The sequence below is a fragment of the Gymnogyps californianus genome, chromosome 3, assembly GCF_018139145.2.
Source record: "Gymnogyps californianus isolate 813 chromosome 3, ASM1813914v2, whole genome shotgun sequence".
NCBI lineage: Eukaryota > Metazoa > Chordata > Aves > Accipitriformes > Cathartidae > Gymnogyps > Gymnogyps californianus.
The window spans coordinates 77497849-77522794 of NC_059473.1; the positions used below are offsets into that span (position 1 = coordinate 77497849).

General features: G+C 50.6%; 1 protein-coding gene across 1 annotated transcript; it reads right to left on the reverse strand.

Annotated features, from left to right (window-relative positions):
• Nucleotides 1-1955: 1955 nt before the first annotated feature.
• Nucleotides 1956-20306, reverse strand: NR2E1 (nuclear receptor subfamily 2 group E member 1). The gene is made up of 9 exons (XM_050893492.1): nt 20282-20306; nt 14971-15116; nt 14072-14159; nt 13547-13782; nt 11485-11631; nt 6937-7033; nt 6402-6551; nt 6027-6132; nt 1956-3376 (listed from the first exon to the last, which is right to left on the reverse strand). Exons 1-9 carry the CDS (start codon nt 20304-20306, stop codon nt 3214-3216), a joined length of 1158 nt encoding a protein of 385 aa, XP_050749449.1. The 3' UTR covers nt 1956-3213.
• Nucleotides 20307-24946: the final 4640 nt, after the last annotated feature.

The window sequence follows — 24946 nt, forward strand, 5'->3', positions numbered from 1 at the left end:
GAGCTGTCTAGCTTTTCAAGAAGTTTTTGATAATGTAAAATCAATTCTAAAATTTCCTGTGCTCATTGAATCACACTTAAAAGTTGAGTTACTCTTGGAAATGGGGAAAGAAGGACTAAATATATATGAAGTTTTACTATTTAGGTTTAGATACATAGTAAGGTGTTCCTTTTATTTTCTCAAGAGTTCTTTTCTGAGAGAAGCTTCTTTCAGAAATCCAAGTAAATGCCCCATCTTATCCCTAAAAGATGATGACACAATTGGTATTGTCTGCTGTGGAAAAAAAAAAGAATTCAGCTGAAGAGGGAAAAGCTGCATGCTTGATGTCAAAGTATCCCTGTTTCCGAAGTCAGGACTTTGGAGTGTTAACCTCTGAGGCTGACAAGACATCTGCACCGGACTCTGGGATTTTAGCTGGCCTTCAGTCCTTTAAGGCTAACTAGAGACCCTGATTTTAGTGTCATATAATTGGTTCTGCTTCTGTGCAATCGGCAGTACTGGGAGGAAGACATGGTCTGAGATTAGCTGTGTCTAAACCACAGGGATCTGGGCATTGTTCCCAGTTTGTGAGTCTGCTCTGCAGCTGGGCTAGGTCCTGCAGGTAAGAGGATGAGATACGGGTGTGCACTCATTGCCCTGCCTGCTTTGCAACTGGGAGAAAGCCAGTACACTCTGTTGCATCCTCTAGCCTGGGTGATCTAGAGACTGGGACTGCAGCACGCTGCAGAGTGCGGTTGCCTTGCAGCGTGAATGCACTTCATGTTCATTGCTGCTCCGGGACAACAGCATGAATCGTATTGAAATGAGTGTTCTGTCAAGGGATTCTGCACAGCACTGGGTTCAACTTCTTTAGCTCATAAACTGAATTGTTACAGAGTGGAGAACCACAATGGATTTTTCTGCCCTGTCCAGTTCTTTTTAGTGTAGAGAGCAGAAAATGGTTGAAGGTTATTACAGGTGCAGGAAGAATGCTTCATAAAGTGTTTGTTGGTTTCTTTCTAAGAATGTGCTATGCCCTGTGGTAAACACATTCTCAAGTGCTCCATGCTGGTTTGTATAAAAGATGTTTTGAAGTCCTGTAGTCCATGCTTTGTCTCACCCGACTCATCAAAAGACTGGTCTTGTATACTTTATCATCTGGCTGTCTTGGAAAGGATAGAATGTGAGACCTAGCAGACTGTGCAAATGGAAGAGAGTTGGGGTGAAAACTTTGACCTCTGAAACACATCAGATTTTTGTGCTTGGAGTCAATGGAGCTAGGATTTCACTTGTGATCTGTATTCCTTGACACTGAAAACCAATGAGCCATTGATATACACTGTACATTTCCACCTGTCATTTTAGTGTGCATGGCTCTTTGGTCACTCATTGCCATATGAACAGTATGTTTTATTTCCCTTCTCCTATTGCCAACTTGTTCTGTGCATTGGGAGTTGCTTATGTCTTTCTTTGGTGTGATTACACGATTGGATACCTTAATAAAACCTCAGAATATTTTTAATTGAAGCAGTGTTTTTGTACTCATCACCCTTTGTTAGCTGCACAATTCACTGATATTAATAATTGTAATAACATGAAACAGAAGACTTATACTAGATTAGACCTATGATCCGTTTAGTATTGTGTCCTAGGAAAAGCTCTGTGTCAGCTCCTTGAGAAGGAGACCTTGCAGCAAATGTATATTTGAATTACAGAAAACAGCTCTATGCAGGACCTCAAAGTCCCTTTGCCCCAAGGCAGGATCACTTAAACTATTCCTTTAATGTGTGTCTAACCTGTTTTTTAAAACTTCTGATGATGGAGACTCCACAGCATCCAAGGCAATCCATTTTAGCAGAGAATATTTCTGTTCCCCGATAAGTAGGGTACAGTGGAAGAAACTAATCCAGAAATAGAAGGATAAGTGTTAAAAGAACAGTGGAAAGTAATTTAAATTCAATATATTTTTATTCTTTGTAAATACAATGAGTACAACTTTTTAACTTCACAAATCAGTTAATCCACTTTGTACAGGAAAAGTTTTACTCATTCTATGATAGTCCAAGTGCTGATTTTTCTCAGTGCTAGTTCCTAATAACAAATCAAATTTTGAAAAGTACAGCAGCTATCTTTAAATGTTTTTTCTACATTTTTCATACATCAAATAAGCAGCTTATAACGTTTTTGTGTGTGAAAGGGTGTATGCGAACAAGGCTTCAAAATTAGAACCTGGAGTTTTCTAAAAAGGCATCGGAGACTTTTGGAAATTGTTAGCATTGTATCAGTCAACAACCTTTATTTCTTTGAAATAAAATTCCTTCCATTGTTTTTTTTTTATAGTCATTTCACTTCTCTGCACATCTCATTGACAAAGAGTTTGGCCACCGTTGCCTTTGGTTTCAGCACTGTGCCAACGGGACAGCCAGCAGGTCACTGAAGCGGTCATCTCCATTGTATTTGGTTTTGCTGTTTTAGTCTTCCTTTCTTGACTTGTATCTTTTCAGGTGTGTGTGTGAATGTGTGTCTGTGTGAGTGTGTGTAAGAAGAAGGAGGAAAGGTTGGGGAGGAAGTGTATAAAGCTCTTCTGTCTTTGAGATGTTAACTGAACAAATTGTGGTGACATCCGCATCAAAGATCACCAGTTCATTTTGCAGGAAGAATGGAGCTGCTGTCATAAGCTACTTTTTAATCAGTTCTGAAGGCCACTTCATGATGTATTATAGCAGAAGCAATGTTTTGGTAACCTGGTCTTAAATGTTGCCTATGATGTTAAAAACATTTTCCCAACATAAGCTACTTTTAAAACAGTTCTGAAGGCCACCACATCTCATGTTACAACAGAAGCCAAGTTTGGTCACCCGGTTCCAAATACTGAACAAACTAAAGTACCTTCTTTCACATTTTGTCTCAGATCTGCCAGTTAAATGAGAGAATAGCAGAGTCTTTGTTAACTATGACTGGCATCTGAATTGCCTCCATCCTGTAGTAACAGGAATAGCAGCCAAATTCCAACCACTTTCACTTTTTCTGTAGAACAAAGCATTCTCTCCACGATCTAAATCACTCTGTTCAGAGCAGCAGAATCATATCTACTGGGGTATTTTTTGTCAATGGGTTTAAAGGCTAAACATTCCCAGGCTTATGCTTCCTGTAGATTTTGTTAGTTGAGGCTTATTCTCCATAGATAAAAGTTCTTCTCAAACTGTTCATCCTGATTGTTTATTTTAAGGTAATTTATATGTCACTGGATTTGTACATATCTGAAAGCAGTCTTGTAATTGGTACATTCCCAATGGTCTTTTTGAAAAACACTTCTTCTATTGTAGATGGACTAATCGAACGTAAAGCTGGTAAAAGCAATAAAAGTTTTCCAAAACGACAGGGTTGTGTGGGATACCTGGGAGACAGAGAGAGAAAAAATGTTACTGAAGTTTCTAAGTATTTTTTCAAAGAAAGTCTTTTACTTTATAGAAAAGATCAATATTCAACAAATTGTACAGATAAGTGCTACCTGTGCTAAAACCCTGTGTTTTGTACTCATGTGAGCAAGAAGGTTGACCCCAAGGAAAACACTCTTAAGGGAGGTTAGCAGAATATAGACCAATGTCTCTGAGTTTTGATTAACTCATTTGTTTATTCCCTCAGAGCAGTAGCAATACAGAGACAGGATCTGCTCTGACTTGTCCCTCATACAACAACTATGTTCTTGATGCAGTTCAGGGAAGAGCTTGACCTATAATAAATACCCTGTCATTTAAAGTGCAATTTAAACCTAGCTGGATTGTCATGGTAATAATTTTGCCGCCTTTTGGTTGCCATATACATTGAATATCAATTGACATTTGGAAAAAAAATTTTTTGTTAAAGAAACTGCATTTTATCCCCAGGTAATCGTATAATAGGATATTTTCCATCCTTTCTCCCAGCTTTTGAAGCCAACACAACATAGGATATGTATTTAAGCCGTGCTTACGCTGACTTTACACCAGTGATTCTCAAACCTCTGCTTCCAGTGGTCTCCCTAAAAGAAGGAGTAGGTCATTTGGAGAAACACTCTGCTTCTCCAGGGTGCCCTCCCTTGTGTCCTGTTGAGAGCGACTCCACTGAGATCAAAGGGCTGATACTGCTGTAACACTGGCAGGAAGGTAAATTCAAGCCTGAGGATGAAATGCAAGCTGAAAGCCCTATCCCACTGGAGTCAATGTGACAGTCCTGTCAGTGGACTGCACTTTTTTCCTTGTAAAAGGATATCGTTTACAACAGATACTGTTTAGCCCAGTAGCTAAATATTTCCAGCAACGCAGAAATGCAATGGAAAAGTCACCGTGCCTGGAATGGAAACTGTGGCTATGTAAAACCATTCCTCCCTGGCTTCTCTCTCCAACAGGCCCTGTCTCACTCAGAGTCTCCAGGGAGCAATCTTCACAGGAAAGGCCTTCCATAAGAACAGCAAGAGGTTGCTATGCAGCGGTTATTCTTTTTGCTCTGAACTAGCCATAACCGGATGGTATTCACATTTTAACTCCCATCCCCAGGGCAGGCCAGTCCCTTTAGACTAAATAGAAGTGCTTCGGAGACTGCTGCCGTCTAGTCTCTGACACTGAGTGGACTTCTGCTAGACAGAGCTATTATGAGAGCAGATCAAAGTTTCAGAATGAAAAAATGGTATAAAAGTTTCTCTTCGGCTGCTGCATTTACCACTGTGTTAGTTTCATGGACCTCCGCTGCAGCTGAAGGACTTAGACATGGACTTTACAAGACCGGTCGCAGCTCTCCCCAGAAGTCCTGAACCAACCAGAGCAGCTGTTGCAAAAGATGTTAGGTGCACTCTTCAGGCTTCTCCCCTGTCCCACCACTCTGAAGTGGTCCATAGGAGGAGGCGACTGATCTGTTCACAGCCAGCTGTTCTAGAGCATGGGGTTGTACTTTGCATAGCCCATTTTGTGCATTCCTGGGCTCACCCTTGTACGCTTTGTGGGATGACAGCTACAGCTTTTACGGCAGGTTTTAAGATTGCTGTATCCCATGGGACTTATCCTGAATGAGACAAGGGGCAATACTTTCTTCCCAAACAATGATTCTCATCACTCTGCTGCAGCACCAAAATGGGATTCACAAGTTCTGGGTTTTTCATTTCAACCTGAGAAAAGACTCAGGATATCATCTTGGAAAAGCCATTTAACTTCCTTATGTCCAATTTCTGTGTCTGCAAAATGGGGGAAATGATATGGGGACTGGAGATCTTGGGCGAAAAGCGCTCATACTGCTGTGAGATGTGATGTTTTGAGCATCACTAATAGCAGTATTTAATTGAATAAAGTGTAGAGGAAAATGTAGCCTTCTGAACTGCAAAGTGTTCCACAGCAGGTATCACTTCACAGGGGAAGATCTCTCCTTCTAGCGCTTTTCTATTTGAATAAATTGAGGTGCTGGAGCACATCCAAAGAAGAGCAGCGAAGCTGGTGAAGGGTCTAGAGCACAAGTCCTGTGAGGAACAGCTGAGGGAACTGGGGTTGTTTAGTCTGGAGAAAAGGAGGCTGAGGGGAGACCTTATCGCTTTCTACAACTACTTGAAAGGAAGTTGTAGTGAGGTGGATGTCGGTCTCTTCTCCCAAGTAGCAAGTGATAGGACAAGAGGAAATGGCCTCAAGTTGCACCAGGGGAAGTTTAGATTGGATATTAAGAAAAATTTCTTCACTGAAATGGTTGTCAAGGATTGGAACAGGCTGCCCAGGGAAGTGGTTGAGTCACCATCCCTGAAGGTATTTAAAAGATGTGTAGATGTTGCACTTAGGGACATGGTTTAGTGGTGGACTTGGCAGTGTTAGGTTAAGGGTTGGACCCCATGATTTTAAGGGTCTTTTCCAACCTTTTCTATGATTCTATTTCATCAGGAAATGCCAAACCCCAGCAGGCTGACAGCCAATATATACTTGCTGTAACAGCCCGGTCCCCATTTCAGTCAGTGGAAATGTCACCTTCACTACAGTGAGGGCGGGATTTTACCCTTACACCTGCAAGAAGTATTGAGAGAAGACACCGCTCACCTGGTATGAATGTAGCTGTTCAGAGTGAGCTGGGCTTCATCTTGAAGGGCTGCTATGGCGGCAGCGTTTCGGAAACTCCTCAGTTCAGAACCACTGTGTGTAGGCACTGGAAAGCAGATCAGTTACTAGTTCAGCTTGACTCTTGGGTGGGTCAAAACAGTTCAGCTAGTGCTATCAATGGAAATTAAATGTTCCCATTAGTTCCCCAGCACTCCACTGTCAGCCTTTCAAAATGCAACACTGGCTATTGGAATTCGATACTGGGAAACCTCTTGGATGATATAAAGCTATGTGTCGTTTAAAACATCATTTTTGCTTTAAAGTAGTGACCTCATAGTTACCAGACCAGACAAGCAAGAGATTCTTTCTGCTTACCAGCTTTAAAAGTGACAATGCATTTGAGACAGGCAAATTCGGTAGCATCTAGCCGAAGTTGTCTAAATCTGGCCACAACCTCCTGTAAAGCCTGTATTTCTGAAATAATTTTATTCAACTTCTGAGAATCTGTATTGTCACCATTCATGCCTAAAACAGAAACAGATGAAATAAATAATATTAAAGGCATTTGCTTTATTTTATATTGATTTCTGACAAAATCCTCTGTATCAATATCCACTCTATTGTTACACTTGTCTATCTGGTTCCATGTAAACTGACTATATTGTATGAAAGTTAATATAAAATCTTCTCTTGGATGATAACAAACACAGTAATTTGCATTTAAATGACAATGCAAGCAGTCATGAATACAACAAAACAACATTATTTGCATTTAAATATAGATTTATAAATGACAGGTATGCTCTATTGTTCAGTAGGAATTTGTTATTCTTTACATGTTGTTCTTTTTTCAGTAATGTATTTTTATGGTAATTTTTGTAACAAAGTCATTAAATTGTGCAATTCTTACCAGATACAGCCAGTAGAGTGTTAGCATCAACTGGAATGGCCCATTGTGCTATTCCTAGAACAAACAGTTCTCTCCAAGCATCTTCCAAAAGCATCAGCTGTCATACAATAGATGTACAATATAACATAGTGTATAATTTATAGATTTATAAACAATTTAAATATGTAAATTTCTGTTATTTTAAAAACTGCTTTAAATGCCTGTCATGGTATTTTCCCCACAGCATTCATTAGCTCTTCTCTTAGCTTTTTGAGAAGGTGTCTAGAAATAAGTCTATGCATTGTAGAAAAACACTGAGGGTTGGCTCACTGTGCACCATGTTGCAGACGAAAAGGGAGGAGAAAGAGAAAGGAGGGTGAGAACTCCTGCCCCAGAGAGCTTGCTCACAACATGAACACTCGCCTCCTGTGTTTCTCAGCACAGCGTGGGCTCTCTCCTCCTCTCCCTTGGCACATATAGCTGTCCTAGGACAAGTTGGACGAGTGCTCTCCCATTGCTCTCTGGGGATTACCCTCCTTTCCCTCAAGAAGGCCGGATTTGTGAAGAAAAGCCTGGACAACGTCCTGAGATTACATCACTCTGTAGGGAGCACTGCTTTAGAGTACATATGTATCTTTAACCCCTTCCTTACTAAGCAAGTCTTTAGCTCTTTCAGGCACAGCATCTGGACACACATACGGTTTCTCAGTGTCACCTGTTTTCCTGCTTTTTGCTTAAAATCACTCAGAAATTCCAGGCCCTAAGAACTGAGTATCCAAGCACCTATGCTGACAGCATTGCTAGTTCTCTGCAATTTTTGTACATTGCCTGGTTGTATGGAGGATGTTTTTTTCTCTGTTTGGAGGCAATGCCTTTGATTTCTGTGGAGAGGCAGTGGTGCATCTCAAGAGGAGACAAGACTCCTGGTAATGCAGACTGGCAAAGCCAGAACAGACATGTTTAGTCTTGAGGGCTTCTATGGATTGTTGGCCCAGACCAACTCTTAAGAGGGGTTTGGAGGGCCTCCAGTTCAGCTGAAGTTCATGGCCTAAAGGACATGCTGTGATGCGTACATGTTGCTGGGACCTCACGTCTCTCAATAGGGTGGGAGAGATTTGGAGGGGTGAGAACTGTAGTGGACTCAGGAGGTATCACCTGGTGGCTCCACGCAGTGAAAACAGATTGCCCAAAACTCATGCAGCAAAAAAACCCAAACCACAAGCATTAATATTGCTATAGTCCCTGCAAGTATCAGCAGCTTAGCTTCTTAGGAAAATAGGAAGGAGGGTATTTTAAGTCTATAAAGAGTCTGTAAGGAAGAGCAAAGTATGTTGTACCAAATGAATGACAATTTCCTTGGAATCAGATATGTGAAAGTAATAGATGATACAGAAAGCATGCACTAAAAGTGAATCCTTTATCTGTGTGCTAACTTTTAACGGTATTATGAGTTTGCAACCACCCTGTTGCGATCAGAATGGGAGGAAGAGCTCTCAGAGTCTCTGTTCTCAGCTTGTCACTGCAGGTTTATGCCCATTTGGTGCTTTTTTGTGCTATGTGCTTTGCAGAACTTCTACATACCCTGACTAAGGAAATTGTGGCAGGAAAGTATTTCTGTCTCTGTTTGCATACAATTATTGTTTGAAATAATTACATTGGATTTTACAGTACTGGAAGCTACCCAGATTATTGTATGAAATGGGGGGGGGGGGGCAGTGTCTAGAGTGTGGTGCCCATCTCAGCTCTGTTCTGAGAACAGCTGAACCTGCTCGTAAGTCTCCTAACTGCTGCAGCCTGCGAACCCAGCCCCTCCTCTGGATAATCCTGCCTGATGGATGTGCAGGTTTCTGTATGACATAGGAAATGATTCGCCAGCCTTTCATTTGCTTTTGTAAAACTTTTTTTGTCATTCATTCATGCAGATACAATGGTAATGAATGGTGGTTCCTGGAAGATATCGATTTCATATGTTCTTTCCCACTAAGTCTTTAAAGTCACAAGACTTTAGAAATAAGAGACTATTCCAATAGCTGAAGCTTTCTTCATGCCTATGCATAAGTCTGTAAAACCACCAATTAAAATAATTCATGCTGAAGTCATACTCAGCCCTCCTTCTTCAAAGAAACAAGAAATACTAGGCTTTCTGAAGGACTGGTTTTTGCTTCTTAATCAACCCCATCCTGTAAGTATGACCTTTTGTTGGTGACCTGCATGGGGCCAACCTGTCTTATGGACAAGCTGGGCAGGTGTGCAGGCCAGCAGAACTTGAAGCATGACATTTTTGTTGTGTGGCTTCCAGTCCATGATGGGATTAGCTGTATGGAGCTGGGGAAGGGACACAGCCTCTGTTTTACCGAGCGGAGTGACACAGCAATCCTTGGACTTGTGTTTTGTCAGCAAATTGGTTTCTGCTTATTTCCTTGCCTTCGAGTTGAAACTGTCCCAGAGTCCTGCAACCACAATGCGCTTGCCTTTTCGGAAGAGCACAAACAAAAGCAAAATCTAGGAAAAGGTTTTAGACTCTCCTCGGGCAGATGTCAGGGATACAAAAAGAGAGATGCAGACATTTACAGCTGGGCCATTGTCAAATTAAACAATGCGATGGCACTATTATAAAAATCAAATGTCTGATTATTCATGAAATAAGGTGATGAAAATCAGAGTTATTTCTTCTCCAGCTCTCCTGAATATGACAGGGGAATCATGCAGAAAGAGGCCCAGGTCAAAGCTTTAGAGCTGAGCAGTTCTGAGTTTTGAGGAAGCTGGCTTGCAATGAGATACAGCAAGTCAAGGTGATGTTAAGGAAAGGCTGGGATTTTAATATGTAATTCACTAACATTAGTCCTTGATATGAAAGTGAAAGAGGCAGGGGGTTATTTAAAGATGACAGGAACTCTGGTATCTATGGTAGATAAGCAGGCCTTGCTGTTTGAGGCATGGTTGGTCATGTGCAATGGAGACTTGCCTTGCTCCCAAATCCTGCTGCCCGCTCCTCCACACACTAACAGAGATGACCTTATGGGAAATGCATCCATATTATGTCAAATAAAGCCTTCGCCTAAGGAGCCTCCTGTGGACATCACTGCTCCGGAGGTGGACCCAGCCTCTTCCTGTGCACTGAGGCTGCTGTTGAAGCGGCATACTTGCTGCTTGTCCCTGATATTCGGGCCTGTTTCTTTGGTTGCTTGGTATGACAGACCTGGTGCTCCACAGGAGTAGCGGCAGCAGAAGACAACATTAGAGAGCAGCATGCCACACTGGGACTGCTGTCTTCCTAATGGCGTGTGTAACCTCCCAGACCCTATCTCATTGCTCCCCTCGTGCTCACCATGTAGCAGTACTGCAGCCAGAGCTGAGCAGCGTCCCCCTTTGTCTAATTTCATGAGAAGGACTTCAAAACATCGTTCTGGTGCTAGAAAATGAACATTTCAATGTATCTTAGCTTTATATGACATTGTGACCATCATGATTTACCTTTAGGTAGAAAACACTACTGGTTTCCTAAGGAGCTCTTTTCTTTCAGTTCAGAATACTATTTGCGTATCAGCTGCAACATTTGCAACATGCATCCATGGAAAGGAACTAGTTGCTCTGATGGCTGCTGTGTAACATCTAAAGCACAACGTTTCTAGTTACCGTTTTGGGAAATCAGCTCAATCATATGAAAGTATTAGATGTCTTTTATGATTGGAGCTTTGCATAGATTCCCCCCCTTCCATTTTATAATTATCTGATTACTTTTTTTTTAAATTAGTGCATTATACAAAGCACACTGAGTCCTCATCAAGAATCAAGTCATTAAGAAATTGCTTCAGCTCGTATGGTTCACATATGATTTACTTGAGGCAAAGGCAAATTGTCATAGAGGAAAACAAGACAAATTAGGGAAGATTTTAATTAATGGTGAAAAATACTGGGGGCTGGCCAAATTCTGCTTCCACCATATTGGTGTAATTGTAAGTTCACTGAAGCCAACATGAATAAGGAAAAAATGTTGGCTGTGTGAGAGGAGAGGAGAGGAGAGGAGAGGAGAGGAGAGGAGAGGAGAGGAGAGGAGAGGAGAGGAGAGGAGAGGAGAGGAGAGGAGAGGAGAGGAGAGGAGAGGAGAGGAGAGGAGAGGAGAGGAGAGGAGAGGAGAGGAGAGGAGAGGAGAGGAGGAGGAACGGTCTTCAGAAATCACCTCAGTCATATCCTGAGGCCATATGCTTAACTAAGCACTTCTCATCCCAAAATAGCAAAGTAAGATGCTGTTCCCCATTTTATGGAGGGGAAAGTTGTCCCACAAGTAGAGAAGCAGTTTGGCACGCTGAGCTTGGTCTGCCGCCTGGTGACTTTTCCTCTAGAACTTATCCTCCCATAATATTCGCATTATATTAGATTTTTTTTCTGGCTTGATTTTTACTTGCTTCATGAAATAAAAGTTGGAGGAAAGCAGTTTCTAAATCACTGCCTGGTTTTCAGGGACAGACCAAAACTCTGCCCTGATCTTCAGAACTGCTGAAGTCCATTACGAATTTAAAGGTCTAGGGCTGAAGGTTCAGGACCCCACTCCCACTGCAGGTGCCTTACCTGGTCTTGTAAGGACAAGGTGGAGAAGGCTGGGACACTTTTGGCCCACTTGATGCTCATGAACAGAAGTCTGGCTGCTGACTCACAAACGGATTCGGTGGCCACTTCATAGAGATACATAGGGGTACCGTTGACTTCATGTGGGTACTAATGTCAAAAAGAAAATAAAGCAACTTCATACAATGTCATCAAGGCAGCCTCGTCTTCCTCTCCCCTACAGCTGCCATTCGGTGCATCATGCTCATGCCCAATACGAGCGTGCACTCTCTTATTCTGCAAGCAGAGGGCATTGCTTTCAGTGGGCTCACTCCGAGCTGCTCTCTGCTGCTCATCCGCATGGATGAACTGTTGTACTACAGAAACAGTTCTCCGGAGGAGGTTGAAGGGAGAATGAAATTATCACATCAGGGGAAAAAAATGACCAAAATGCGGTGTCATTCTTTGCCCTGTTACACAATAGCACACCTCTGGTAGCAGAGTTAGAAGAATACAAATTTGATTAAGAATTTGTGGTTTGTAACTTGTGCTTCAGAAGCTGATTTAGCACTTGTGCTGGTTTTGGCTGGGATAGAGTTAATTTTCTTCATAGTAGCTTGTATGAGGCTATGTTTTGGATCTGTGCTGGAAACAGTGTTGATAACACAGGGATGTTTTAGTTACTGCTGAGCAGTGCTTACACAGAGTCAAGGCCTTTGCTGCTTCTCACCCCACCCCACCAGCGAGTAGGCTGGGGGTGCACAACAAGTTGGGAGGGGACACAGCCGGGACAGCTGACCCCAACTGACCAAAGGGATATTCCATACCATATGATGTCATGCTCAGCATAGAAAGCTGGGAGAAGAAGAAGAAGGAAGGGGGGGACGTTCGGAGTGATGGCGTTTGTCTTTCCAAGTAACCTTTACGCGTAATGGAGCCCTGCTTTCCTGGAGATGGCTGAAACCTGCCCGCCCATGGGAAGCAGTGAAGGAATTCCTTGTTTTGCTTTGCTTGCGTGCGGGGATTTTGCTTTGCCTATTAAACTGTCTTTATCTCAATCCACGAGTTTTCTCACTTTTACTCTTCTGATTCTCTCCCCCATCCCACTGGGGGGGGAGTGAGCGAGCATCTGTGTGGTGCTTAGTTGCCAGCTGGGGTTAAACCACAACAGCACTCCAGCCTTGCTCAGCAAAGCAGTAAGTACTCGTTTAGCCTTAACCTTCGTCTAGCTCCCTGACTGCAACAGGCTGTAAGCAGATGTGTAGAGCTAAACATAACTACCTAAAGGGTGTGTAGGATTGGAATGGAGTTACATTTTCAAGCATGTGCTATGTTTTTTTGCTAAATAATTTCTGATTCAGTATTTTCGAAAATATAATATAAAACTATATGTTGTGATCATGTTCATGATGCATTCTCACAAGCCACCAACTCTGGAAATGGAGAACTATTTAAGTTGTCTCTTCTTTGATTTTCCAGGTGCTGTAAATATGCAAAATGCCATTGCAAATGGGTTAATGAAAAACATCACCTTATGGCTAATTCCTGTGCAGCTGAGGCCACAGCAGTGCTTCTACTGGGCTGCTTAGGAAATGTCACAGCCAAGAAGCGCAGAGCCAGCTTAAACACGTTTGTGTCTGTGTGGACAAGCTGCAGGCTTTGGTCAGTACAAATAGTACTTTCTGGACTACACCACTATGGAGATGGGCATTCTGCTGTAGAAAACTCAGCGATTGCAGCTCATCCTCATGAAACAAGGTTTAAAATTGACTTGTGGATGGGCTCCAGGCAGGAGGAGTACCTCTGCAACCCTGAGGGTGTAAGGATGTAGGAGAGACAGGGTTTGTACAGAGCAGGTTATCAGTCAGTCCTTCTGCATATCCCTTCTGCAGAGGGCCTCTTACCCCTTGCGCCTCGTATCTTCAGAGCGTTTAGGGGCATAACAAAAGAGTCCCCACCACAACCCGCAAGGCCTCAGGCCTTGCTCTTTGCCACATCTACCCCAGAGGCAGGGAGGAGCTGGTGGGTTGCGGGTACCCCAGCCGCGAGGTGTGCAGGCCCGCCGGGGGCTGGGGCAGTGGCTGACCTTTGGGGTAGGCTGCGCCAGGCCCACCAGAGCCTGCCTCTCGGGGGTGCCGGCGACGGCGGCCAGCTCCAGGCCGTGGGGCTCCAGCTGGGAGACGGCGGTGAAGAAGGCGGGCGCCGGCAGGGCGGCGGCGGGGAAGTGCGGGGCGCCGCCGCTCTCCTCCTTGTGCCCGCGGAAGTAGAGGGCCACCTGCTTCCGTATCGTCGACGTCCGGGGGCCCCGCTCGTGCTGCACCGCTGCGGGGCACCAAGGAGAGGCGAGGGGGTCACCGCGGGGTCCCGCACCGGGTACCCCGCGGTGCTCAGCTGGGCTTCCCTCCTCCCTGCAATTTTTTGGGGATGGCCCCACGCCCCTGGCCCGGGGGGTGTCTAGGGAGAAATGAGTGAGGCTGCTGCGGGATGGGGGGTCATTAGGGGCCCGGGGGGGAAGACCCCGCAGTGACACACCGCTCCCCGGTTCAGAGCAAGGCCCGGCTCCCTCATGCGGCCCCGCCGCCCCGGCCCCGGGAGAGGGGGAAGCAGGTACCGTCTTTGTTCATGTTGACCTCCAAGCACTTCTTCAGCCGGCAGGCCCGGCACTGGTTCCTGTGCGTCTTGTCCACCGGGCAGCCTCCCTGCAACACAGCCAGCCGTCGGGCCGGGGGGAGCAGTGCGCTCACCCCGCCGGCCCCCGGCGCCCTCCCCGCGGCGGCGGGAGGCACGGAGGGGGCCTCCCCTGGGTGCGCCGGGGGGGCCGGGCCGGGCCGGGCCCCTGCGGAGCGGGCCGGGCCGGGCCGGGCCGGGCCGGGCCGTGCCGTGCCGGGGTGCTCGGCCCCGCGGCGGGCCGGGCCGGGCCGCCTTCAGCACCCGAGACAGCGACGGCAGCGCCGCCCCCTCGGGGCGCCCCGGTCCCCTGTGCCCCCCCCCCCCCCAACCCCCCCACCCCACCCCACCCCCCACCCGCGTCCCCAGCCCCGCATCCCCGCGGGGACGGTCCGGGAGTGGAAATGAGCGCGGCCGGAGCGGGAAGGGGAAGAAGCGGGCGCGACCCGCCGGGGTGGAAATCGTGTCGGTTGTCCATCGACCGGCTGTGGATTGTGGCTTACCGAGGGGCTGCCCCTCTCTTTCCTCGGGTAATTAGCCGGTGAGCTGGCTGCACGCCTCCTCCCGCCGTCACCCCCGCTCCCTCCTTGCGCATCCCCCTCGTCCTCCCCGGTGGGCTGCGGCCGCACGGCCCGGGGTGGGGGGACGTGCCGGGGGGAGGCGGGCTGGGGCACCCAGCGCCCGGCCTCGGCCCGGGACCCCCTGGGAAGGGAGGGTGAGGCTGCGTGGCGGCTGGGTCTTACTGCTGCGGGTGTTTCTGTTGGCGGGAGGGGCGATACGGGGCCCTGGGGAGATGCAGGGTAAGAGGTGGAGGCGGTGAGGGGCCTGCGCTGCGGCTGGTACCTGATTTCCCGATTTGCAAACATAGGTCCTATTCCTCCTGATGCTCCTCTTGAAAAATCCCGAGCACCCATCGCAGGCGTAAACCCCATAGTGTTTCCCGGAGCTGCGGTCCCCACACACTTTGCAAGGGATGTCTAAAATGCGACCTGAAAGCAGAGAAGGGAGAGAGGGAGAGAGCGAGCGCTCAGCAATCTGACCTCCGGAGGGATTAGCCCCAGAGCGGCAGTACAAGCAAATAATGAAGTGATTTTATAGCCAACTTTCTTTTCCTTGAGCAAGTGTCAGTTTTCTACAATGAGCATTATTCATGCCCCGCTACGTTTATTTGGATCTTCTATAATCGCCAAGACCCATTTTGGAAGGGAAGATTACAGCAGCGGGAGCAGCAGACTTGCCTGCTAGAAGTGGGGATGCGGGGGGGGGGGGGGGGGGGGGGGGGGGGAAAGACACCACGACGACTTTGGGCGGGGGGGCGTTTCCCTCGCTTTCTGGCGCTCGGCAAACAGAGGACGGCACTTTCCCTGGGCAGGAGAGCAGTCAGGAGACCGAGGCACAGAATAAATCAAAACAAAATAAAATGACCGGGAAGCCAAGTAACCTTCTCTCCCCCGTAGCAACCCCAGCGAAAGGGGGCTGGCTCCTGCCGCAGACGAGGCGTGCCGTTTTCTTCACCCCAAAACCTGCAGCAAAACTTTCCGCCTCGCCTTTGTGCGCGGAGGCCGCTGCGGGCTGCGGGCGGGCTGGGGCGCGGGGCGGGCGGGCGGGCGGGCGGGCAGCCCCCCTCCGCTCCGCTCCGCCTCGCCCGCAGCCCCCGCTCCGCCGGGCGCTGCTTTCGCACCGACTTTGACTAGAACTGCAAATGCTCGGAGGGTGATGTAAAAACTCGTACAGAGATCATTGCAGTCCGGTTCAAGAAACCCGCCAAAACCCCGCTCGGCTTCTGCCTTTTCTCCGGCTTCTCTCTTCTGTTTTCTCTTTTTTCTTTTTCTTTATCTTTTTCCTTTCGTTTCTCTTTTTCCTTCCCCCCCCCCCCTTTTTCTTTTTCTTTTTCTTTCTCTTTTTCTTTTTCCTTTTCTTTCTCTTTTTTCTTTTTCTTTTTCCTTTTCTTTCTCTTTTTCCTTTTTTCTTTTTCTTTTTCCTTTTCTTTTCCTTTTCCTTTTCCTTTTCCTTTTTCTTTTTCTTTTTCTTTTTCTTTTTCTTCTTCTTTTTCTTTTTCTTGTTCTTCTTCTTTTTATTCTTCTTTTTCTTTTTCTTTTTCTTTTTCTTTTTCTTTTTCTTTTTCTTTTTCTTTTTCTTTTTCTTCTTCTTCTTCTTCTTTTTCTTCTTCTTCTTCTTCTTTTTCTTCTTCTTCTTCTTCTTCTTCTTCTTCTTCTTCTTTCTTTTTCTTCTTCGTTCTTTTTCTTCTTTCTTTTTCTTCTTTTTCTTTTTCTTTTCTTCCCTCTGCCTCAAACAGCCTTCTTCCCTCCTACCAGAACTTAAGCTGGAGATTCAGTCCCTCTCACCAAACCTTGGTCTCCAAACTCCGACGGAGAGCGCTCGGGGCCACTATCTTTGGAAGCAGTTCAGGGAAAGCCCCGGCTGCGGGTGGGTGCGGGCGAGGGCTGGAAGGGGGAAGGCGGCAGCGTGCGGTGCGGTGCGGAGCGGAGCGGAGCGGAGCAGAGCGGAGCGGAGCGCTGCTGGGGGGGCGGGGGGAGGGAATGGAAACAGGCCGCAGGGGCTCCTCTCGCTCCCTAGAGAATTTAGGAGTCCGAGATACTTTCAGACATGTCTACGCTAAGGCTCTAAGACAATGCCTGCTGGCAGACAATAGGGACATTAGATAAAGTGTTAACTTAATGATTTTGCCCATTGAAACTCGTTTGACTGCCTCCAATGAGCACAAGCTGCCAGCTTCTCCCCTAAATGAAACCCGACAGCTGCTATACACAACACGGCGAGAGGGACGGGGATTAGGTTAGGGACTGCGAGAGGGAGGGGTTGGCGGAGGGAGGGAAGGTGGGAGGGAGGGAGAGAGGTTAAAGAATAGAAAACTTTTGCGCAATTAATAAGGAGCGCAGCTAAAGGAAGCCCCCCCGCCCCACTGCCTGCGAGCAAGCCGCGGCTTTGGAGCTGCAGGTAGGCGCCCGTGAGGAGGGCTGAGGCCAAGGCACGGTTTCTGGGAGTGTGTAATTACAAGCCCTCCTTGCCACCTGCCTATTGGGGCACCAGTGACCCGTCAAAAAGTGTAGCATGGGAATTCGGATATCGCACAATGCCAACGGGGGAAAGCGCTCGACTTCCCTCTCCAGCCCTCAGCATCCACGGGGAGGGAGAGGGTCCACACGCACGCACACAAAGGAGGAGGAGGAGGAGGGGCAGGCTGGGGGTGGGGGGAGAGACACTGAAGCGGTACGTGCAGCGGTGGTGCATCCCGGTGCAGAGCCCGGCACCGCCGCGCTGCCCCCGCGCACCCCGGCCCGCCGCCGCTCCCGGCGCCGGGGACCCCCGCCCCGCTCCCCCTTCCCTCGGCAGCGGGCCCCAGCCGCGGCCGTGCACCCGGGCCCGCCGTGGGACCGCCGCCCGGGACACCGGGCAGCCGCGGGGGTCCCCGCTTCCCCGGCCGGCCTGCGACGCGGGGCAGCCGGCTCGGCTTCGTCGGCGCTAAAAGCGGGCGGCGGAGAGGGAAGAAACTTGGGCTAGTTTTACAAAACAGTTTTCCCCAAACGGATTTTAAGTTTGGGAACCGCTTTAAAAAAATCATATGCATTATATCGGTACATATCCACACCATGCATGTAAACATATGTTCCGCATATTCTTTACCCGTCCACATACTCCATCTATAAAACCCGAGCAACCTGGAGCACCTCGCCAAACCCAAATAACAACGTTTCCAGCCGTCGGAGCGGCGCGGCCGGTCCCATCAGCTCCGCGGCCCCCGACGAGGCGGAGGACGGGGAGGGGGAACACGGTGGAGGGAGCGGCTGGAGCCCCCCGCCCCGGGAGGCTGCGGGGCCGCCCCGTCCCGCCGCCCGCCCGCCCGCAATCCCGGCCGCGGTCTGCATCCCCCCAACCCCGCCATCCCCGCCCCGCGGAGGCTGCTGTGAGAAAACTTTCGTGCAGGGCAAAATATGAAATAAGTAGACGGGGAAGAGGCAGGGCGAGGGGTGGGAAGAGAAAAATGTAAGCTTGACACGGGGTCATGAGATAACTGATTAACTCTGTTTAAAAGCGCTCCGGTTCCCCGAGGTACCGCTTCGTCTCAGAAGTTTAGCGCTAAGAAAATGGGATTTCTCTTCAGCTGGGAAACCGTTTTGAACATCCCACGACAGGGGGTCCTTGGGGGCTTTTTTTGTGTGTCATAATTGCTTAAAGGATATATGGCAGCCCCGATTACTGTAATTACCATCAGAGGCTGTTGAAAGAAGTTAGTCTGGGCTCGGGGGACGGCGGGATGGGGTCTTGTTACCACCCAGGCAGACATCGCAGCTGACATCGCTAGACGCCCACCGGCGGGCAGAAAAGCCAGGCCGGAGCCCCGTTGGCCGGGAGCCCCCCGGGACCCCTGGGACGGGCGCGCAGGCCCCGGGACAGCGGGTCAGGCTTTCACATGCGCTGCCGAGGCCGGCTGGGCTCGGGCCCGGCCCGGAGCAGTCCCCGCGTGTCCCCATCTCCGCGGGGCCTAGCCGGGTCGGGCCTGGGGGTCCCTTTCGGGCGGTCCCCAGGGGTCTGGGGGGGCCGGAGTCAGCAGCGAAAGCGGCGGCGGAGCCCGGGGGTCGCCCAGCGCCGTGCGGCCGGAGGAGCGGTCCAGCCTTGCGGGTTTTCTCCTCCGCAAAATGTCTCCGGCAGAAGCTCTGCCGTCCTTTGGGGACGAAGCTCCTCGACCCTTCCTGCCCCTTCCCCGACACTCAGAAATCTGCCAGGAGCCCCGACAACGTCCCGGCGCGGCTGCCCACGGGCCCGATCCCGCTTTGGCTCCCCTCGCACTTACCGGGCAGTTTGGGCAGCGCAGCTTTTTTTTGCCGCTGCCCCCTTCCCCTCCGCCGGTTATTACCTCGACCGCGGCCCCGCCACTATTTTTTTTTCCCCTCGGGGGGCTGGCGAGGGAAAATGCCGCGCTCAGCCCCACGGGGGAAGGCGGCAAACCAACACACGCCGAAGCGGCGGCAGCTCGGCCGCAGCGCCGGGCCCCCGCGGGGCTCCGCGCCGCCCGCCTCCTCCACGCGCGACTTCCACGCCGCGGCCCCGGCCTGCCCCCGGGCCCCGCCACCGCGGCCTTCCCCCCCCCCCAACCCACCCCCACCCCCCCGCGGCTTCCCGGCCCCCGCGGACAAAGGGCGGACCCGGGTCAAAATAATGGAGGGCAGCGGCAAGGAGAAGGCCGCGGGGCTGCCGGGGGCCGGCCGGTGGCAGGTACCGCGGCGGGTCCCTCCCGGCTCTGCCTCCCTTTTTCCGCCGCTCCGCAACCCCGGGAGCCCGCCGGAGCGCAGAGGAAATAACTGTCCGATCCATCACTTGTCAGACATTAAATTGGATTGGGTATTTTTTCCCCCCTTTGTTACTGACTCCATCCATATTACAAACTCCGAAAGTCCCATTGGGATTATACGGATTGAGCCATTCAGTAAGAGCGGTTAGTCATGCTTTAAATTCCCCAGTTATGAGGTGCATGGATTTAGGATTAAGGAAAATGTGACTTTTAAGTTGTTTCTGCTTTCCTCGTTGCAGGACTATTTGTTGTAACTGGAAATGTTGTGCAAAGTATTGCATTTAAATCCTCCTTCAACAGAGTTGCTTACGCGATTCCGTGTAATTGAGTGACCGGAGTTTCAAACTCTTAAAAAGAAATTATTATGTCGCAGGAGATTGCATAAAGTCCGCGAGAAAAGCAGCACGTTTCAACTCCGCAATGCCCTTTAAACCCAAACCTTCCTCCCTCCGCCCCAGTACCGGAGACCCGCAGACAACCGCCCGCGCCCCGGCGGGAGGAGCCCCCTCCCCGCCGCCGGCGGAGCTGCCTTTCCCGGGGCTCGCTGCCCCCGGGCTCCTGCCCCGGTTCGCGGCGCGGAAAGTCGGGGCGGGCAGCTGGAAAGCGGCTTTTTGTAAGCCCCGGGCCCAAACTCCATCGGGGCAACTCCGAGCCTGTATATTCGTTGCCACTCCAGATGGAAATATACACTTCTTTTTTAATTCGGGGGGGGGAGATGCAAACCCAAACCACAACCCCCCCCCCCTCCCCTTCCTCTCCCTCCCCTCCACCTCCCGCCTCCCAGGCCAGGCTGCAGCCGGTCTCGGAAAGGCTGCTCGAAGCCTCCACCGCGTTATTACCCACTTGTTGATCCCGCCGGCTTGCTCATGCTCGAAGCCCCCGGGAGTCGTTAAACTCGGGGCGAAGTGTCGGCGCCGGGGCGAGGCGGTGCGGCCCCCCCACCCCCCCCCCCGCCGGCGCGGCGGCTCCGCGGGGCAGGTGCCTCCCTCGGGCGCTCACTGCTGGCTCCGCCGCGGGGGCCGGCACATCCTCGCCGCTGCCCCGCTCCCCGGCGATGTCCTCCCGAGGGACGGGGATACACTGCGGGGACGCGGCAAGGGGGAGGGAAAAAAAAAAAAATAAAAGGAGCAAAAAGAAAAAAAAAAGAAAAAAGAAAAAAAAAAAAAAAAGAAACGAAATGACCCAAAGTCGGCGGCCGCTCGCTGTCCCCCTGCCAGCAGATGCTCTCGGGACTCCGGGAGGGTGCAGGGGGGTGCGAGTGGGCTCGCCACCGCGCTCCTGGAAGGCAAGCGAGAGCCACAGCAGCCAGGACAACAATGAGACGAAGGAGAAGGTAGGATGGGGAGCGGGGCTCTGCGCCGAGCGCCTCGGTGCAGCGAGCAGGGAGATCAGAGCCTGGAAAAATAATGGAAGGGGGGAAAAGGCGTCAGAGGAGGCTGTCTCTGCCTCTCAGAAACTGAATGGTATAAAAAGGGAAAGGTTTCCAGAAGTTCATTACACTGGCTGACTTTGCGCTTTGAGCTCCAGGCTTCGGCCCCTATAATATCGGCAGAGAGGCTGTGACAGGCAGCGGCGGGGAGGGGAGAGGGACGCCCCTTGCCCACTGAGCTTCCCTTGCTTTCCCCCCAACTCCTGCCGCCGCGTGACGTCACCCTGCGCTGGGAAGGGGAGGGGGCAGGGAGGGGGTTAAATGCTAATGATATTAATGAACCCCCGAGCGGCTTCCACACAAAATGCAGTGGCTGCCGAGATGATTCCGCCTCCTCACTCGCCTTGTGCCCTCGCTGTCATAAAAAGGGACCCCCCCCAAAAAAAAAGAAGACAAAAAAAAGAAAAGAAAAAAAAAAGAAAAAAGAGGAGACAAAAGAAAAGCAGAAAGAACGGTTCAAGATCCCGTTTCTTTTGCATTTTCCCGTGGCGAGGTGGGGCCCGCCTGCAGTTCGCTCCTGCCCTTGCCCTTGCCCCGGCCCGGGCAGCGGCTGTGCTGGCGGCCGGCGGGGGCAGGCGGGGAGCGGGCCGCGGCTGCGAGCCGAGCCGAGCCGTGCCGAGCCGAGCCTGGCGGGCCCGGGCCGGGCCGGGGTGCCAGCCTGCCCGCCGGGCAGCCGGACCTCCCTCCTGCCGCGGGAGCCGGAGGCTGGCGGGGGGGGGGGGAGCAGGGGCGGGCTGGCTCCTGGAGGCGCACGGCGGGGTGTGCAGGGGGAGCAGGGCGGGAGGGTTATTTTCGCCCCCGGGAGGAGCGGGGAGCGCTCTGCCCTGCCCCGGCCTGGAAAAACTCCGCGTCTCCCAGTGCCCGGAGCCGGAGTCGCCTCCGCCTGCCTCCCGCTCAGCCGGCCGGGCAGCGGTCACCGCCGGCACCGCCGAGCTCAACCCCGCGGCCGGCGGCTCCCGGCTCCCCGCTCCCCGGCGCCGGCACTTGTTGCACGGCGGCCGTGCAAGGAGCCCGCCCGCAGCCGTGGGTCACCCCTCCTGCCCCTCCACACCGGGTCCGGCGGGCGGGCACCCACCGCCCCGGCCCCCGAGGGATTGAAGAGGGCCCCGCCTGCCCCGCAGGGTTGCTCTGACCCCCGGGCACCGCCGACCTCGCCGCGCCTCGGCAGCCCGCCGCCCCCGAGTGTCCCTGCAGCGCTGCCAGGGCCGGGGTGCAGGGGGGCGGCGAGGGGCCAGAGGTGGGACCCCTTCCCGACTCAGCAGCTCTGGTTTCACCGAGAGGCTGCCGAGCTCTCCCACTCCTCTTGGAAACTCTCTGTGTGGTGGGAGCTGGTAGAGCAGCCCAAGGGTGGGGAGAGGTGCACACCTGGGAAGGGAGGAAAGAGCATCTCTCTTGTGGATGCAAGCTGGGGTGGGCAACGGCACCAGAGAGCAGGGCCAGCAGTTGCTGAGGAGCTTGTGAAGCCCTCGGATGTCTTTCGGTCACTGCTTTCTCGTCCCTGCCGCTGGTGCGATGTGTTAATGCACCACAACTGACTTCTCCCTTGCTGGTTGTGACTCAGCCCAGCCCCAAACGTGCTGTCCCTGTCCTTCTGCCTGTCATCTTTTGTCCTTCTGTCCTTCTGTCCCAGGTCATGGGTGATCCCTCTTGTGCCTGTGGCATACCTGTGTCACAGGGCTGCACAACTCTGGACAGCACTGGGATCCCAGTAACTTTCTGCTCTTTGCTCCCCATGGGACCAGCGCATCCATGGCACAGATTGAAGCATTCAATCTGGACAAGCCTGGTCCTGCCTAACACGGAGGGACGCCGTCCAGAGGTCTGGGAAGTTGCTCAGGGAGATCCCAGAAAGCAAAGAAGCTGGTGGATCAGGGAATGCAGACAGATTTTCACTCCAAATCTGCTTCCAGGGAGGCAGGGAAAAGTTCACCTCCTTGAGCAACGTTCAAAGCAACAGGGAAGGAGATGACCATGCTACATTAGCAGGGCCTGCAGGCCAAAACAAAGAGAGAGGATTAAACGGCAGCAGGGCCCAAACGTGGCCCTGGGCACCCCCTGCGCTAGTGAGGCAGATCTCTGGCTCTACAGCAGCCACAATTCTTTGCCCTGTAAACTCAAAGCCACCTGAAAAACACTGCAAAGGCTGGTCCAACTGCGTCCACAGGTTCCAGCCACATCTGAGACAGGCTGCTCTGAACATGAGCAGGGCTTTCCCTCCCACGTACAGCAACAGGCTCTGCTGAGAAAGAAAATGAAGAACAGCTCAAACTACACACCTTTCCACCCAGAACTCCACTAACATAACCCAGACACCCAAAGCTGGCTCTGCACGTGGGCTGGGACTGCAGGTCGCTGAGGAGGGAGCAAACCGTCAGCCCTTCCCTGTCCTCTGGGCTGTGCCTGGTGTTGCTTTACAATCTTGCACCAGCTGAGGTTTGTCCTCTGTCTCTTCAGAGCCTTTCCTGTGGTTTCCGTGATGGACAGAGATATCTCAGCCCTGAAAGTGAAGGCAGGAGGCATCCTCCAAGAGTACAAGGAAGCGCTCTCTCCCCACTCCAGCTTTTCACTGCAGCTTCTATCAAAGCTGTTTCGTGGTTGTTTGGTGGAAAAGTAGTCCAGCTCCAACAAGGCAGGAAAGTATAGTTAGCATTTAGTATTTATCATTATTACCATTATTACTATTTAGCATTTACCATTATTGTCCTGGTTTCGGCTGGGATAAAGTTAATTTTCTTCCTAGTAGCTGGTACAGTGCTGTGTTTTGGATTTAGGATGAGAATAATGTTGATAACACACTGATGTTTTAGTTGTCGCTGAGCAGTGCTTACAGTAAGTCAAGGACTTTTCAGCTTCTCATACTGCCCTGCCAGTGAGTAGGCTGGGGGTGCACAAGAAGCTTGGAAGAGACACAGCCAAGACAGCTGACCCGAACTGGCCAAAGGGATATTCCATACCATATGATGTCATGCTGAACAATAAAACAGGGGGCAGTTGGCCAGGGGGTGGTGGCCCGCTGCTCGGGGACTGGCTGGGCATCAGTCAGCAGGTGGTGAGCAATTGCATTGTGCATCACTTGTTTTGTGTATTCTTTTATCATTATTATTATTATTTTCCCTTCCTTTTCTGTCCTATTAAACTGTCTTTATCTCAACCCACGAGTTTTACCTTTTTTCTGATTCTCTCCCCCATCCCACTGGGGGGAGTGAGCGAACAGCTGTGTGGTGTTGAGCTGCCTGCCAGGTGAAACCACAACAATTATATTTAGCATTTTGTTTATTAGGCAGTCCTACATATACAGAAGATGCTAATATAATAATGAAATTTACTGTCTCCTCGTAATGCCTTGGAAGTACAAATAGTTATCAATCCTCCTACAGAAGCTGGCATGTGTTCCCTTTTCACTATATCTCCTTCAGGACTCTGGACTATGACTACAATTACATGGTGACATTTCTCAGCGTTGTGCCATGGTCTCTTGCCAGGTATCTTTTCTTCTGTTGGGAGTCTTAGCAGCAAGAAAAATCGAACGTGTGACCCATCTTCAAGTGCGCCACTCCTTCTGCCTTTACCTTCCTTGTCTTCTCTGCTCTTTGGATGGGGAGCCAAAAGATCTTCAGTGAACAAAAAGAAGGAAAAAGAAAAAAGTTAAGGTCAGGGGAGGTAAAAATTTAAGCTGCCAGAGGTGTATGGATGTAGCAGCAGAATATACGGATGTGCTGTTTTCATCCATTTCTCTCAATGGGAAGCAGGTGGGTAAGATCAGGCAAATCTAACCCATCCGTTTGCTTGGAAAGGAGATAAGGAAGGAAAGGACAGAGCTATTTTCTCCTGGGAGGAGGAGCTGCTGTTGCTTTGTGGCACTCGAGAAACTATCTCCAGTCCCCTCCTTTGGTGCACATGCCAGGGGAGAGCTGTCCCTCAGCGCCCCAGGCAGCCCCGTGCAGGGAGGTGAGCACGGCAGCGCCCTCGCAGCGTAAATACCCACCGGGCTTAGTTGCTAAATCCCCCCTGAAGTCTGAGGCGCCTCCCGTTCTTTGTAGGTCACAGTCTGTGTTTTTGTGACACCACCACAAATCCCT